The 12,255-nt window shown below is 45.9% G+C and overlaps 1 protein-coding gene across 1 annotated transcript; it reads right to left on the bottom strand.

Moving 5' to 3' along the window:
- Positions 1 to 11,428, bottom strand: CA5A (carbonic anhydrase 5A). Its single transcript, XM_030955925.1, has 7 exons — positions 11,287 to 11,428; positions 10,058 to 10,255; positions 6,181 to 6,299; positions 5,150 to 5,245; positions 4,625 to 4,687; positions 3,204 to 3,359; positions 1 to 2,163 (listed from the first exon to the last, which is right to left on the bottom strand). The coding sequence occupies exons 1-7, from the start codon at positions 11,417 to 11,419 to the stop codon at positions 2,029 to 2,031; spliced, it is 900 nt and encodes a 299-aa protein (XP_030811785.1). The 5' UTR covers positions 11,420 to 11,428; the 3' UTR covers positions 1 to 2,028.
- Positions 11,429 to 12,255: the final 827 nt, after the last annotated feature.

Below are 12,255 nucleotides of genomic sequence, written 5' to 3'. Positions count from 1 at the left end.
TCCTCCTCAGAAAGTGTCTCCAAGAACAGCACTGAATAAATATCTCAGACTTAATGACTGGATCATAATTATTATATATTCAGGCAAAGAGTAAAAGTATTCTTTTCCTGTTCCCTGGACTGTAGATATTCCTTCCAGCTTTGTTTTGGACTGTATCATTCTCCAGCAAAATCATCACTGATGTGGTTTTGTAGCTAAAAATCTGAGTGATGATGGCAAAGCTTGCAGAGTTCAACTGATATCATGGAATCAGAAAATCATGGAATGGTTTGGGTGGGAAAGGACCTGAAACCTCATCCAGTGCCACCCCTACCATGGCAGGGACACCTTCCACCATCCCAGGATAATCCCAGCCCCGTCCAAAGGGAGATGGCACAACCAAGAGGGAAATGCTCCCCCAGGCAGGGAGGGCTTGGGGGAACTGGTGAAACCAAAGAGCTCCACTGAATTCCCAACAGGAAAAATATCCTGCACTGGGATAGAGGGAGATTTCCTTCCTTTCAGCACCCAGAGTCACTCAATTGAAGTGGCCACATTGCAGGGACAAAGGCACAACTGTGGCACCAGAACAACAGCCTGAGGTAGAGCTGTTGAGGAAGGAAAGGCAGGACCTGGGCACTCAACTGCTTCAACAACATGATCTCAAACCCTTAAAATCATCAGGGTCACACTGAAAAGTGTTAAGGTGCTTTGAAACGAAATACTAGGACTTTAAAAAAAAAACAAAGTACCAATTGGAAAACTGGATTTAGCATTGCCAAGCCAGGTCATGGCTTCGCTGAATCCCACCAGGAATCAAACAGAGGGAAGGAAAGATTCCTGAAAAGATTCCTGAAACACAACCCATGGACATGACACAGACAGAGCTGCTCCTCATCAGAAATCTGGTGCAGGAATTTAATCTGCTAAATACAGCAGAGCATGAAGGGCCAGAGGGAAAGGTGCCTGAGAGAAAATTCGGTTTAGTAGGAGGTGAGAGGTCAGTGATCCCTGGGGCTGCTGGATCACAGCTCCTGGGAAGGGCTCAGAGCTGGCAGCTCACACAGCAGCTCTGCTTGGTCCACAAATCAATTCCAACCCCCACTGGACCTTGTTACCATAAGGTGCAATAAAAACAAACTGGTCCCCACTGGTCCTGAAGCTGGGTAAGTGTTTTCATAGGAAAATACATCTCAAGACAAAACTGAAGAGAGCACTGGTACTCTCCAAGTTACTGAAATAAAAGCTCTTTCTCAGTGCTGTGTTTTGTCCACACTCTCCTAGCACCGGTTTGGGTTTTTGCCCTCCTAATCCCACTGGGAGGGTCAGCTGGGCCTTATCTAATCTTGCTTTCTGTTGATGTGATCAGCTTCCTGGGATCAATTGGACATTTTCACCTAATTTGCTGTTCTTGCCAGTCTCTAGGTCCTGGTGAATTCTCTTCTCCTCCCTTCTCCTGATAGATTATTAACACAGGAAAACAAAAGCTGCCAAAGCTTCTACAGTTGTTAAAAGGTTTTAGAAAAAGCCTTCTGGCTCCTGATGTCCTTACAGTGGGCACCCATATCAAACACGGAATGTGCAACCAACAGAATGGAAAGAGATCCTGGAAGTCATTTTTGTCCTTCTCCTTTCATCCAAGAAAAAAGAAGGTAAAATGTCTCTGAGACAAGCTAGTTCCCTTCCAGCTCTCTTCCCAGACATCAAACAATTCCCTAAAAGGACCTGATCAGTCCTGATACTTTTCTTTGCTTCCCACTTCCTCTTTCTTAAGAATTTTTACCCAGGATTACTAATTCATGCAAGACACTGAAAGAGCATTTGAAGAAACACAGAAAAATTCAGAGAGAAGGAACAGGGGAGGAGCTCTCCTGTCCTTATCTTTAGCTGTCTTATTAATTCCTTCTTGACCCCTGCCCCAGAACAAGTTAAGAGTTAATATCACTCACTTCTTAAAAAAAAATCAAAACTAAAAAACCCCACAGTTTCTCTGGGGACAGTCAAGGAAGGGCATGGACAGAAAGGGAAATGCTGGGGCTGCTGGGGCAGCTATGGGCTGAGCTGGGGGCGGAAGGACGAGCGCACGGTGCGGTCCATCAGCGGCTGCAGCGGGCGGAAGTTGTCCACCATCCTCCTCTCCTCCTCCCCGTGCGACGTGAACAGCAGCGTCCTGAAGGCCTCCAGCTGGGAACCACAAAGGGCCACTCCAGTCACCTCCCAGGAACCCCCCACGCGGGGAATTCGTGGCAAAGGACAAGAGTTTATTCTCAGAGAGGGGAGTGAAATCAAAGGTAACGCTAGGTTTGTGTTCTGAGGGGTTTTAGCACCCACGCCTGCTGGTAGTAAAGATTGTCCCATAATCTACACCAACATGGAATTATCAGTCACCTGCTATCCTTCAGGAAATCAAATCCCAGATGTGGCACCAAAGGCAGCACTGGGTTTATGTTCTCAGGGGTTTTAGCATCCACATCCACTGGTATCCACACCAGCATGGAAGGGTTATCAGTTATCTGCTATCCTTAGAGAAATTAAATCCCAAATGTAGCACACCTGAGAGAGCTATTGCCACTCAAATACTTCATCCAACTTCCCTTTACAGCCTCCCTGGCATACAGAAAAGAGGGAATCCCAACAATGCCCAATTTGTTCTCCTCTCACTGGTTTATAACTGGGGCTAAAACAAAGCAGCAGATCAGGTTTTAAATGCTCACAAGGCCATTCCAATGGTAAGTCACTGCTATGAGAGTAAAGAGCCAAGAAAAAAAGAAAAAATGAGAAAAATTTCAATTTAAAGGAATGCCACACTTTGCCTGCAGTTCTCTGTTAACAATCTCCATCTCACAAAATCTTCCCTTTTTCCCTTCCCTCCACAAAAAAGGCTGCATCATGCTAAGGACAGCAAAATTATGAGAATTCCAATAAGTTCCTAAAATCCCCCAAGTTTTCAAGGGGCAGCTTCCAGAATTGTATCACATATCAAGATAAAACTCTTGAGAATAGATGGAAAAGTTGAATAAAGCTGGAAAAACGTCTTGGAGAGGTCTTTCAGTATTAGTGGCTGTTAATGCCAGGATTCCTCCCCAAATCCTGGGTTGAAACAGTCACAGATTTCTGAAAACAGAGAATGTTTGTGTTTTCACAGAGAATTACTAGCAAACAATTGGTTCTGAGCATCTCTGTGGCAGCAAGAGGTGTGATCTGAAAGGAAAATTGAGATTTACCTGATCCTCATCCACTTCGATTGGCTTCTTCTTAATGATCCACGTGACTGATTCAGTGAGGGGAGGAGTGGTCAGGGAGCCAGCGTAGGTCCAGTAATCAGGGCAGGAAGGGAGCAGGCACGAGGGATCAAAGACATCAAACTCGATCACAGTGTCCTAAATAGCAGGAAAAAAACCATTTTTAAGGATGTTTTTAAGTTGTTTTGAGAAAAAATGGACAGAAAGTTGAAAAAGATCTTGATGTGGTTAAAAACTGTGATGTGCGTGGGAAGTGGGGTGTTGGGAATATTAATAATGTTATTATTTTAAATTCCTCAAATTTTTGTAAAATTGGGTTTGAGGTGTAAGGGGCAGCTGCTGAGCAGACAGAAGTTAAATATTTCTGCTGTCTCCTCACAAAACATTAGGAATTCAGTGCAGGAAAACAAGGAGTGAGAAGGATCAGCGGCCTAAGGCTTTGTGGGAGCTGATGCGACCAGGAAAAAGAGGGAACAAGTGGTGGAATAAGTTCAGGTAGCTGTGCCAGATCCTTAAAAGACTGTAAACAAAAAGTGTTTTACTTTTCACCATGTGATTTTAGGCAGCAGGAACAGGACTGAAGTTTAATTTAAATCAAATATTCCCATCTCCAGAATGTTCATTCCCACTCGTGGGATATCAGACAGAATGTAGAAGCTTTAAAACCCAGGATTTCCCACCCAAACATTGCTCCAGGGGGAGTGTCAGGATATACTGGGAGATCTTGGCTTAGTTTCTTATAAATTCACATGCTGTAAATTATTATATTGTCAAAATAGATGTACATTCAGATTTGGGGAAGTCTTCTGGCACTGAACTGACAGGTTTGGTGCATATCTGGCAGAGCTGTCTCTGCTCTGATATAAAAACCTGTTTTATTTGGATTTTAAAATCTCCTTCCTGTGAGAAGCAGTGGCACAGCGACTTCAGCTGGATGAGATTAGAAGCTGAAGAGGTCGATGTGGTTTTTTGAGTGTATTTCAGAAGGGAACAGGCAGGGGAAGGAGGAAATGCTTCTGTCAGAGACTCAGCGCTCCCTCTCCTGGCAGGAGCCTGCCAGGAACGATCCCATTCCCCCAGCAGAAAAGTCAGTGTTTATAAAAAAGCAAATAACCTCCTCAAAGACCTGACAAAAAAAAAAGCCTTAATCCCACAGTAAACAGACCTCCACTTGAAGCATATCCTTGTAAGGGCAACAATCTCAAGAGCAGCATTTCTTCAAGAGGTTTGGAAAGCTTCAACTATCCAATTCCTCCTGAAAAATCAGCTTCCCTTCCCACTTCCAAGGTGTCAATCAGCCCCCCCGGTAAAATTTAAGGAAGAAAGCTTTTCTGGGTGTTTTGTGGTTCTCCAAGTGTTCTTTCTGCTGGGTGACAATGGGTGGGACACCTCAGAGCACTGACCTTGTGTCTGACTGCTGGCAGGGCATCCACCAGGGTCTGCAGCCCCTCGTGCCGTGCTCCCAGCTGCAGGGACAGGGAGGGGTTGGAGAATCAATAAACTGATCAATAATCAATCAGTTCTACCTATCAGCCTTAGTATTTTTTCATAACAACAATCACAGGATATTTAGGGTTGGAAGGGAGCTCTGGAGATCATCCAGCCCAAGGCAGGGGCAGCTGGAGGAACACATCCAGGTGGGTCTGGAATGTCTCCAGACAGGGGGATTCCATATCCTCCCAGGGCAGCTGTTCCACCCTCAAGAGAAAGTTCTTCACATCGAGGTGAAACTTTTTTTAGTTTCTGGCCATTGCTCCTCATCCTGGCACCACTGAACAGAGTCTGGCACCATCCTCTGACACCCCTTGGGAACATTGATGTGGATTGATGGAATCCCCTCTCAACCTTCCCTTAATTGCCCTAAATTGGCTTTAACTGAATGCAAATGGAAAGGCTCCATCACAGCTGGTCCCACAGAACAAAATTACCTTTAAGAACACTCCAATAACAGCCAGGCCATTCCCTTCCATCACAGCTTCCTCAAAACTCAGGTACTCCACAGCATTCCAGTGCACCAAATGCAGCTGAAAGAGGAGTGAGGGAGAAATCAGCCCCTGCACAGAGCACAGACACCTGACTGCTGATCCTGGCAGGGTGAGGCACTGCAGGGAGCTCCTCAAAAACCACAGAAATGAGGAACAAAGTGCTTTTGGGCAATAATGGTCCTTCCCTTCCTTTTTTCTCTTTTGCTTTAAACAGCAGTTAAGATCCTCTGCATTTAAAAGAGATTTAGTCTGTGGCAGTTTGCCTCCAGGAATGCTGGTCTAAGGCACAGACAAAGCTCAGTCTTCCATCTCTTTCCTCTCTTCCCAGGAAGAGCAGAGCACCCTGTCCTCCTGAGGAACATCCTCCTGCACACAACAATCTTCCTCTGCACTGCTGACAGCCAATACATTGAGGGGTTTTATGTGTTAAAGAAATACTCCAGCCCAAAAACTTAGTCACAGCCTCCCTGTTAATGAGGATCTTGCCAAGCTGGCAGCACCGCCATGAACACACCAACAGGAGAGAAACCCTCCTTAAAAATAACCCATCATCACTTGACAAATTCTTCTCCTTTGGCAAAGAACTGTGCTCAAAGCTGTCACAGTTTCACATTTTCACTGACTTCATCCTTTTTATCGATGTTTTCTTTCTTAGCAGTTACTTAAGTATCAAAGTTTTGCTATTTTAGTAACTGTTCATCAGTAGCAAACAGAAAATAAAGTGATGTCTTTTAAGAGTATATGTTTGTTTCTCTGAAAAATTTAGTAGCAATAAACAAAGTGATTTTTAACTTTTAGTAATGGGGCCAATGTCCAGTTTTCAGGCTGTTCTCCAGAAAATACAGAGAATTTTTATAGAATAAAACAGCAGATGAGCTGTAGCACTTGAAAATAAACTGCAATTCCTCATTTTGGGAGTTTTTACAGACACACCTGAGCTAAGTATTTGCATTGTTGAGGATTTCATCTCATACCTCTGCTGGGTAAAATTTACAGTCAACTGTGTGCTCTGAGCCCCAGTCATTGACAGCTCCCCAGTGGAAGTGGAACTGCTTTAGCCTGTACTGGTTTTCCAAGGGGCCTCCAATGATGACTAGAAAACAAAACAAGACACACATGTTAATAAATATGATTTAGAATTGGCCAGACAAGTAAATCCTTGGAAAAAAACTTGCCCAAGAAAAAGTGTTAGGTGGAGCAACTCAAACAGTGCCTACCTACACTTTGCCATGACCAAATCACTCAAGCAAACACATTCTGGTTTTCCCTGCACCAAACTGGAGATGAGTAAGTCCTCTCATCCATCTCCCCTCAAGGGAATGTTTTCCTAGTTGGCACCAAGTTTGGCACAGTCACAGTGATGAGTGTCACGTTCTCACCCTTCTGTCAGAGCAGGAGTGTCAGGGCTGCCTGACCAGGTGACACAGCAGTGACACATCTATTAAATTGCATTCAATGACATCCCTACAAGGATCTGTGAAAAATGCTGACGTTTCTCATGACAGGACTTCAAAAAGCAAATAATGCCAGAAAAATCTGTATATTGAGTCAAATGTTCAAGTCTCCTGCAAGCTACAAAAATCCCAACATCTTATTCTGCTTCAGCACAGCTTCCAGACTGCACAAGCAAAGGTCAGCCAGAAATATGTTTTGTTGTGCCTATAAGCTGTTTAGGAAGGATTTACACATCCAGTGTGCCACTGGGCAAGCTTCTGAAAGATTTAATGCCCTTTTCATCAATGAGTAAAGGTCAAGCTTCAGTCTGCTCTCCTGATTTCAGAAGGCCTCCCATCCATCTGCAAACACATGAATGAAGTCCATGCCCAGCTTTCTGCTTCCACTCGTACCCTCCTACCTTGACCAAAATCATCCTGCAAAGTCATCTTGCTAATTATGAAATCAGAACATCTGGTAAATGAGAAACCCTAATTGCTTCCCAAGGGCTAATAACACTTATGGGATCAGGGAACCATTCAGGTTGGAAAAGAGCTTTTCCAAGGGTTCAGCCAGCACTAAACCATCAGCATCTGCTGATTTTTACTGAACTGTAGGACATGGGGAAGTTTTACAGCAAACCTTGGTATAAAGCACCCAATACCACCTAATCCCAACACTGCTTTTGGAAATAAGTTAATCACTTCCATGCTAAGGAGAAAACAATGAGAGGCATTAAGAGATTTTCTTGTATTATTTTTTTTCCTGAGAGCCAGCCAGCAGGTTTGAAATTTGAACCAGAGAGGCCTGTGTGTGAAAAAGGAATAAATTCAAACGAGCTGTGCAAAGTGACATTGAATTAATTCATCCCCTGCTGCTGAGCTCTGGGCATGAATGCAATGCTGACCATCACTGGGAGATCACAGTGCCCCATCCCTGGAAGGGTCCAATGTCAGGCTGGACAGGGTTTGGAGCAGCCTGGGATGGTGGAGGGTGTCCCTGCCCAGGGCAGGGGGTGAAATGGGTTCAGCTTTAAGGTCCTCACCCAAACCATCCTGGGATTCTGTGCTGGAGAAGGGGTGGGATAAACATGCAGGTGACACAGCCAAGCCTCCCAGAGGTGAAGTTTCTGTGCTCTAACACGATCCACTCCTGTGTATGTGGTGATGCAAACCCACGAGTGACTACAAATTTGTGTTATTAACCACAGGCACCTGAGTATTTGCCTCACAAAAAACTTCAGGCACAGACACGTGTATGGAGAGGCTCAGGTTGCTGCAGTGGCCACCAGAAAGTGACAGGAAACAAACAAGAACTTCAGTCCCTTCAGAAGTGTTTCGTCTCAAATTACACCCTTGACAATTTCAAAACAAAACTGAAGTTTAAGGGGCTCTAACAACAAGAACCACTTCAGGTGTTTCTTGCAGCCCTGGCTCTGGTTCAGCCTCGTTTCTGGTGGCACCACATACAGACAGACCACATGCTGTACATACCTTCCCCTCACCCTCTTCTTCCTCCTGCTCTACCTTCAGCTTTAGCCCAAGTCTTGCAAACCCCATCTCAGGATTCAGGCATTTTTGTCTATCCTGGGTGTCTTTCTCATCTTCTCTTTCGATTGTGGTGCTTTTGTTTGCTCCCAAGCTTTCTTCTCTGGATTTCTATGATTGTTAGACAGAAGCTGGCAGTGAGAAAAACCAGAAACAGCAAGAGTGAAGAGAGAAAGGTGGAGGAGAAAGGCAGGCACCTGAAAACAGGGGGTTTTACAGCAACACCTCACTGTCTGTTGCTTCTCTGTCATTTTGGAGCCCTGTCACTGATTGATTGATGCCATCCTACCCTCCATGGACTTTAATTCATTTAAGGAAGACAAGGATGATGAAAAGACAGCAAATGGTCACAGGGAAAGATTCACCTCAAGGAAAGTCTTACAAAGCAGGTAAGATCTTTCAGAGGTGAGCACCTGATGATTCCAGCCTTGCCTTTATGCCACAAAAACTGCTCCTGTGCAATTAAATATTGCATATTTCTCAACCCCCTACAGGCAAATTCCCCTTTCCACTAAAGACTTTTCAGGATCTTATTCTCAACAGATAGTGGGGTGTGCCTTATAAAGCAAGAGGCTGTTTGATGAAAAGCAAAGCAAATCTAAAGTTAGTAAATTAAAATCACTGATGAGGTAACAGGTGATGTCTGTCCTCTAACCCAACCTCACTGACAAAACCAGCACTTCATTATATCAGTGCTTAAATGAGCAAGGACAAGGATATTCCCTCTTGGAAATGGATTACTCCAAGTGAACAGCTAGAAACAAGAAAAACAAAACGAGCCCCAAACATACACCAGCTCCATGCATTGCACCACCACGGTTTTTTGCTGCACTGTTTTATCAGCCTCTTTCCAAACATCAGCCACAAATGTTGGTGTTGTGACGACAAAGTGTTTGTTTGTGTGCTGGAGGCTCCCTCCCCGAGGGCATTGCTAAATCCCTCAGGAGGCTGGAGGGGCTCTCAGGGTGAGCAGTCATTTAAAACATAAACGATTCCAACCCAACAGGTTCAAACTTGCTCAGGGTCCTTCAGTTTTTCCCTGCAGGACAAGCTGAGCAATCATGTGCTTCACAACAGCCCCGACCAATTGCTACCAGCTCACCCATCCTTATGAAATACCTTTATATTCTGCAATATCCTTTGGCAAAGGCAGCTTTTAGAAAGAAGAGTGGACAGAAAATCTGGGATTTGGGAGCAATATCTTGATTTTAAGTCAATTTTTTTACTCTGTTGAGCCTTTAAAAAGGTTGAGCCGCTCAGGTCAGAGGTTTATTCACATGAAATTGCTGGAATGCATGATTGGATTTTCCATGCACTCCTGCTTCCCCTAAAACAACAGGGATACACACACACACACACACCTGCTCCCGAGGGCAGAGCCCAGTGTTATTTCATTCCCTAAAACCCCACGGAGATAAACCTGTGTGCTTTCCAACTGCAACTCCTTTGGCTGCTGATTATTTCAAGTGCAGTAAATATCTTTATTAACACCACAAAAGATAAGTGGCAGATTACTTCAATAAAGAGCAGCAAGGAAATCAGGTTTCGAATTGAGTAGGTACACATAGAAAAGACTGAAGATTGACTTGTGTGGGTAAAGTTTATTACAAAACCTACAAGACATGGCACTGAGGCTTGTGAAAGGAGTTTCAACACACAGCAGGGGATTTGTGCACAATGCCCATGGTAATAACACTGCAAATGTGAAGTCTGTATGGAATTTCTTCATCGTGATTCCCACCACTTTAAACCCAGCATTTTTTTTACTGTACTTTCATTTTCAACATCAGATCTTGCATCACACAGGTGTTTCTCCTCTCTTAACGAGACATTAAATAGATTTTTTTTTTCCCCCTGAGTTTTTACTTACTTGATCTATCAGCAGAATCATCAAACTCCACCAGGAAGGAGTAGCCATTGTTCCAGATGTGAAGACAGGTGGTGGGGTCGTAGCTGATTTTCAGAGGCTTCAGGAAAGGATCATAAACACTGTCCCTCCACTGGATGTTGATGGGAGACTGGCGGGTACCTCCGGGAATTGTCAGCGGGCTCTGCCACAGCGGATGCACTGCAAGATGAGGGGCAGAGTCAGGCTGATGCAGGATACAGAACTTTCTGGCAAAGGGAAGGTGCTGTGTCACCAAAGGCTAATTCGAGTCAGCTGGTGCCCAGGAAAGCAAAAGAAAAATAAAACATTCCAGCTGCATGACTCAAAGCCAAACAGGGAAGCGCAGTAATTTTACTTAGAACCATGTCAGTATCTTCTGCCTTTGCAGAATGCTCTGCAAAGAAATTGTCCCTTATTTCCTAGAGAGGATGTTTCCATATTATTGCCAGATTTTAAGGCAGCTTTGTTTTACAGCTTTCTTTACGCACCAGCACCATCAGCTGAGCTGGGAGCGCTCCAGACATGGGATAATTCCCACTGGGAAGCAAAACATTTTCTAGGAGAACACACAAGCACAGGGGTTACTGCACAAAGGGGGGTTCAGAGCTCCTGCGGCAGGAGCTAACCCCAACCACACCGATCCTGACCAAACTGCTTCGGGCAGAAGGCTCCTGCTGATCCCACTCCCGTCAAACCCAAACCCAGCAATGTTGGGGGCAGCTTGGGTCTGGCACAAGCAGGACAGGTACATGAATGGTTTCCACAGGATTTTATTCTGCTTAAAACCAGAACTGCCACCTGTGTGGAGCTGTTCACCCGGTGACCTGCAGGCAGTGCCTCTGTCGAACCCCAAATCGTGATGCTTCGAGCATCACTTTACAGGCTACTTCACTAGATACCTGAGTCTTTTAAACGAGCAATTGAAAATAAATTAAACCTTCAAATCACTCACACGAGGGGTGACTGAAAAACTTCCCTCCCGCCCCGGTTTCCCTCAGTGAAGCGCAAACTGCGGAGCTCCGTAAGGTCAACTCAGGCAAAGGCGGCGCAAAACACTCCCTGTATTTATTTAAAACACCGCCACTTCCTGATGCTTCAGCCGAGGACAAAGCCAGGCAGAGCTCGGCGTCTCCCTTTCCTACACAGAGCTGGGCAGCGATGGCGGGACAGCGGCAGGGCGGGCAGGGGGGCTGAGGGAGAGCGGCACTCACGGGCGTCTCGCAGGCGGTAGGAGCAGCAGGCGCCGAGGCTGCACCGGCGGCTGCCCGGCCGTGAGGAGCAGGACGAGGACGAGGAGGAGGAGGTGACGGCGGCCGCCCAAGCCCGGCGGAGCAGCGGCAGCATCGCGACGGAGATCGCGGAGCCGCCGCCCAGCCCGGCCCGGCCCGGCGCGGCCCCTTCCGGCACGGCCTCCCCGCCATGGCCCGGGGGCGGGCTCGGCCTGCCCTCGGTGGCTCCTCACGCTGGGACAGCCCCGGAGCAGCGGGAGCAGCTCCGGGCAGGGTGGGGATGGAAATTTCCCGTGCTCAGGGTGGGCTCCGTGCCCCTGTCAAAAGCGCGTCCCCTCACAGCAAGCGGGGCCCTCACATCCAAAGGGATTCCTTCGCACCAAGAACATCCCCCAAAAGAGCATCCCTCACCCAAAAAAAGTGTGCCCTCTCACCAAAATAGTATTTACTCTCTCACACCAAAGCGTTTCTCCTTTATCAAGTGTTTTCCCTCACACAGAGTATTTACTCCCTCACATCAAAAGTGATTCTTTCACATAGAGTACATCCCCTCACACCAAATGAGCATCGCCTCATCCCAAAAAGCATCCCCTCACACCAAAATAATATTTATTCCCTCACAACGAAGTATTTCTCCTCACACCAAAGAATTTCTCCTCACACCAAAGAAGTATTTATGCCCCCACACCAAAAAATCCACTGAGGTGAGTGGCCCTGGCACAGCAGGGTCCCCTCTCCAAGCCACGCTTGGAAAAGTTATGAAAAGTTAATATTTACATTTACTTTTTTTGGCTGTCAGAAAGGCAAGAGGTCAAAAGAGTCCCCAACTTGGATGGTGAAAGGGTCAACTCAACTTAAGTGAACTCAGTATTCACCTGACACTGCCTGAAGCAGAGACATCTCAATGAAACTGGTTAAAACCTTCATCATTCCTTCTGTTCCAGCTGCCAG

Source organism: Camarhynchus parvulus, chromosome 11 (genome assembly GCF_901933205.1).
Source record: "Camarhynchus parvulus chromosome 11, STF_HiC, whole genome shotgun sequence".
Taxonomy (NCBI): domain Eukaryota; kingdom Metazoa; phylum Chordata; class Aves; order Passeriformes; family Thraupidae; genus Camarhynchus; species Camarhynchus parvulus.
Note: the sequence above shows the minus strand (reverse complement) of the source record. Positions and strands in the feature narration are given on the sequence as shown.

What these genes read in the sequence shown, in the direction of transcription:
- CA5A (XM_030955925.1), bottom strand. Translation starts at nt 11,419, where the DNA reads ATGCTGCCGCTGCTCCGCCGGGCTTGGGCGGCCGCCGTCACCTCCTCC. An exon ending in GTAAATTTTACCCAGCAGAG is followed by an intron (nt 5,246 to 6,180) that starts GTATGAGATGAA and finishes CTCCTCTTTCAG; the next exon opens with CTGCATTTGGTGCACTGGAA. An exon ending in TGCCAGCAGTCAGACACAAG is followed by an intron (nt 3,360 to 4,624) that starts GTCAGTGCTCTG and finishes CCTGCTATTTAG; the next exon opens with GACACTGTGATCGAGTTTGA.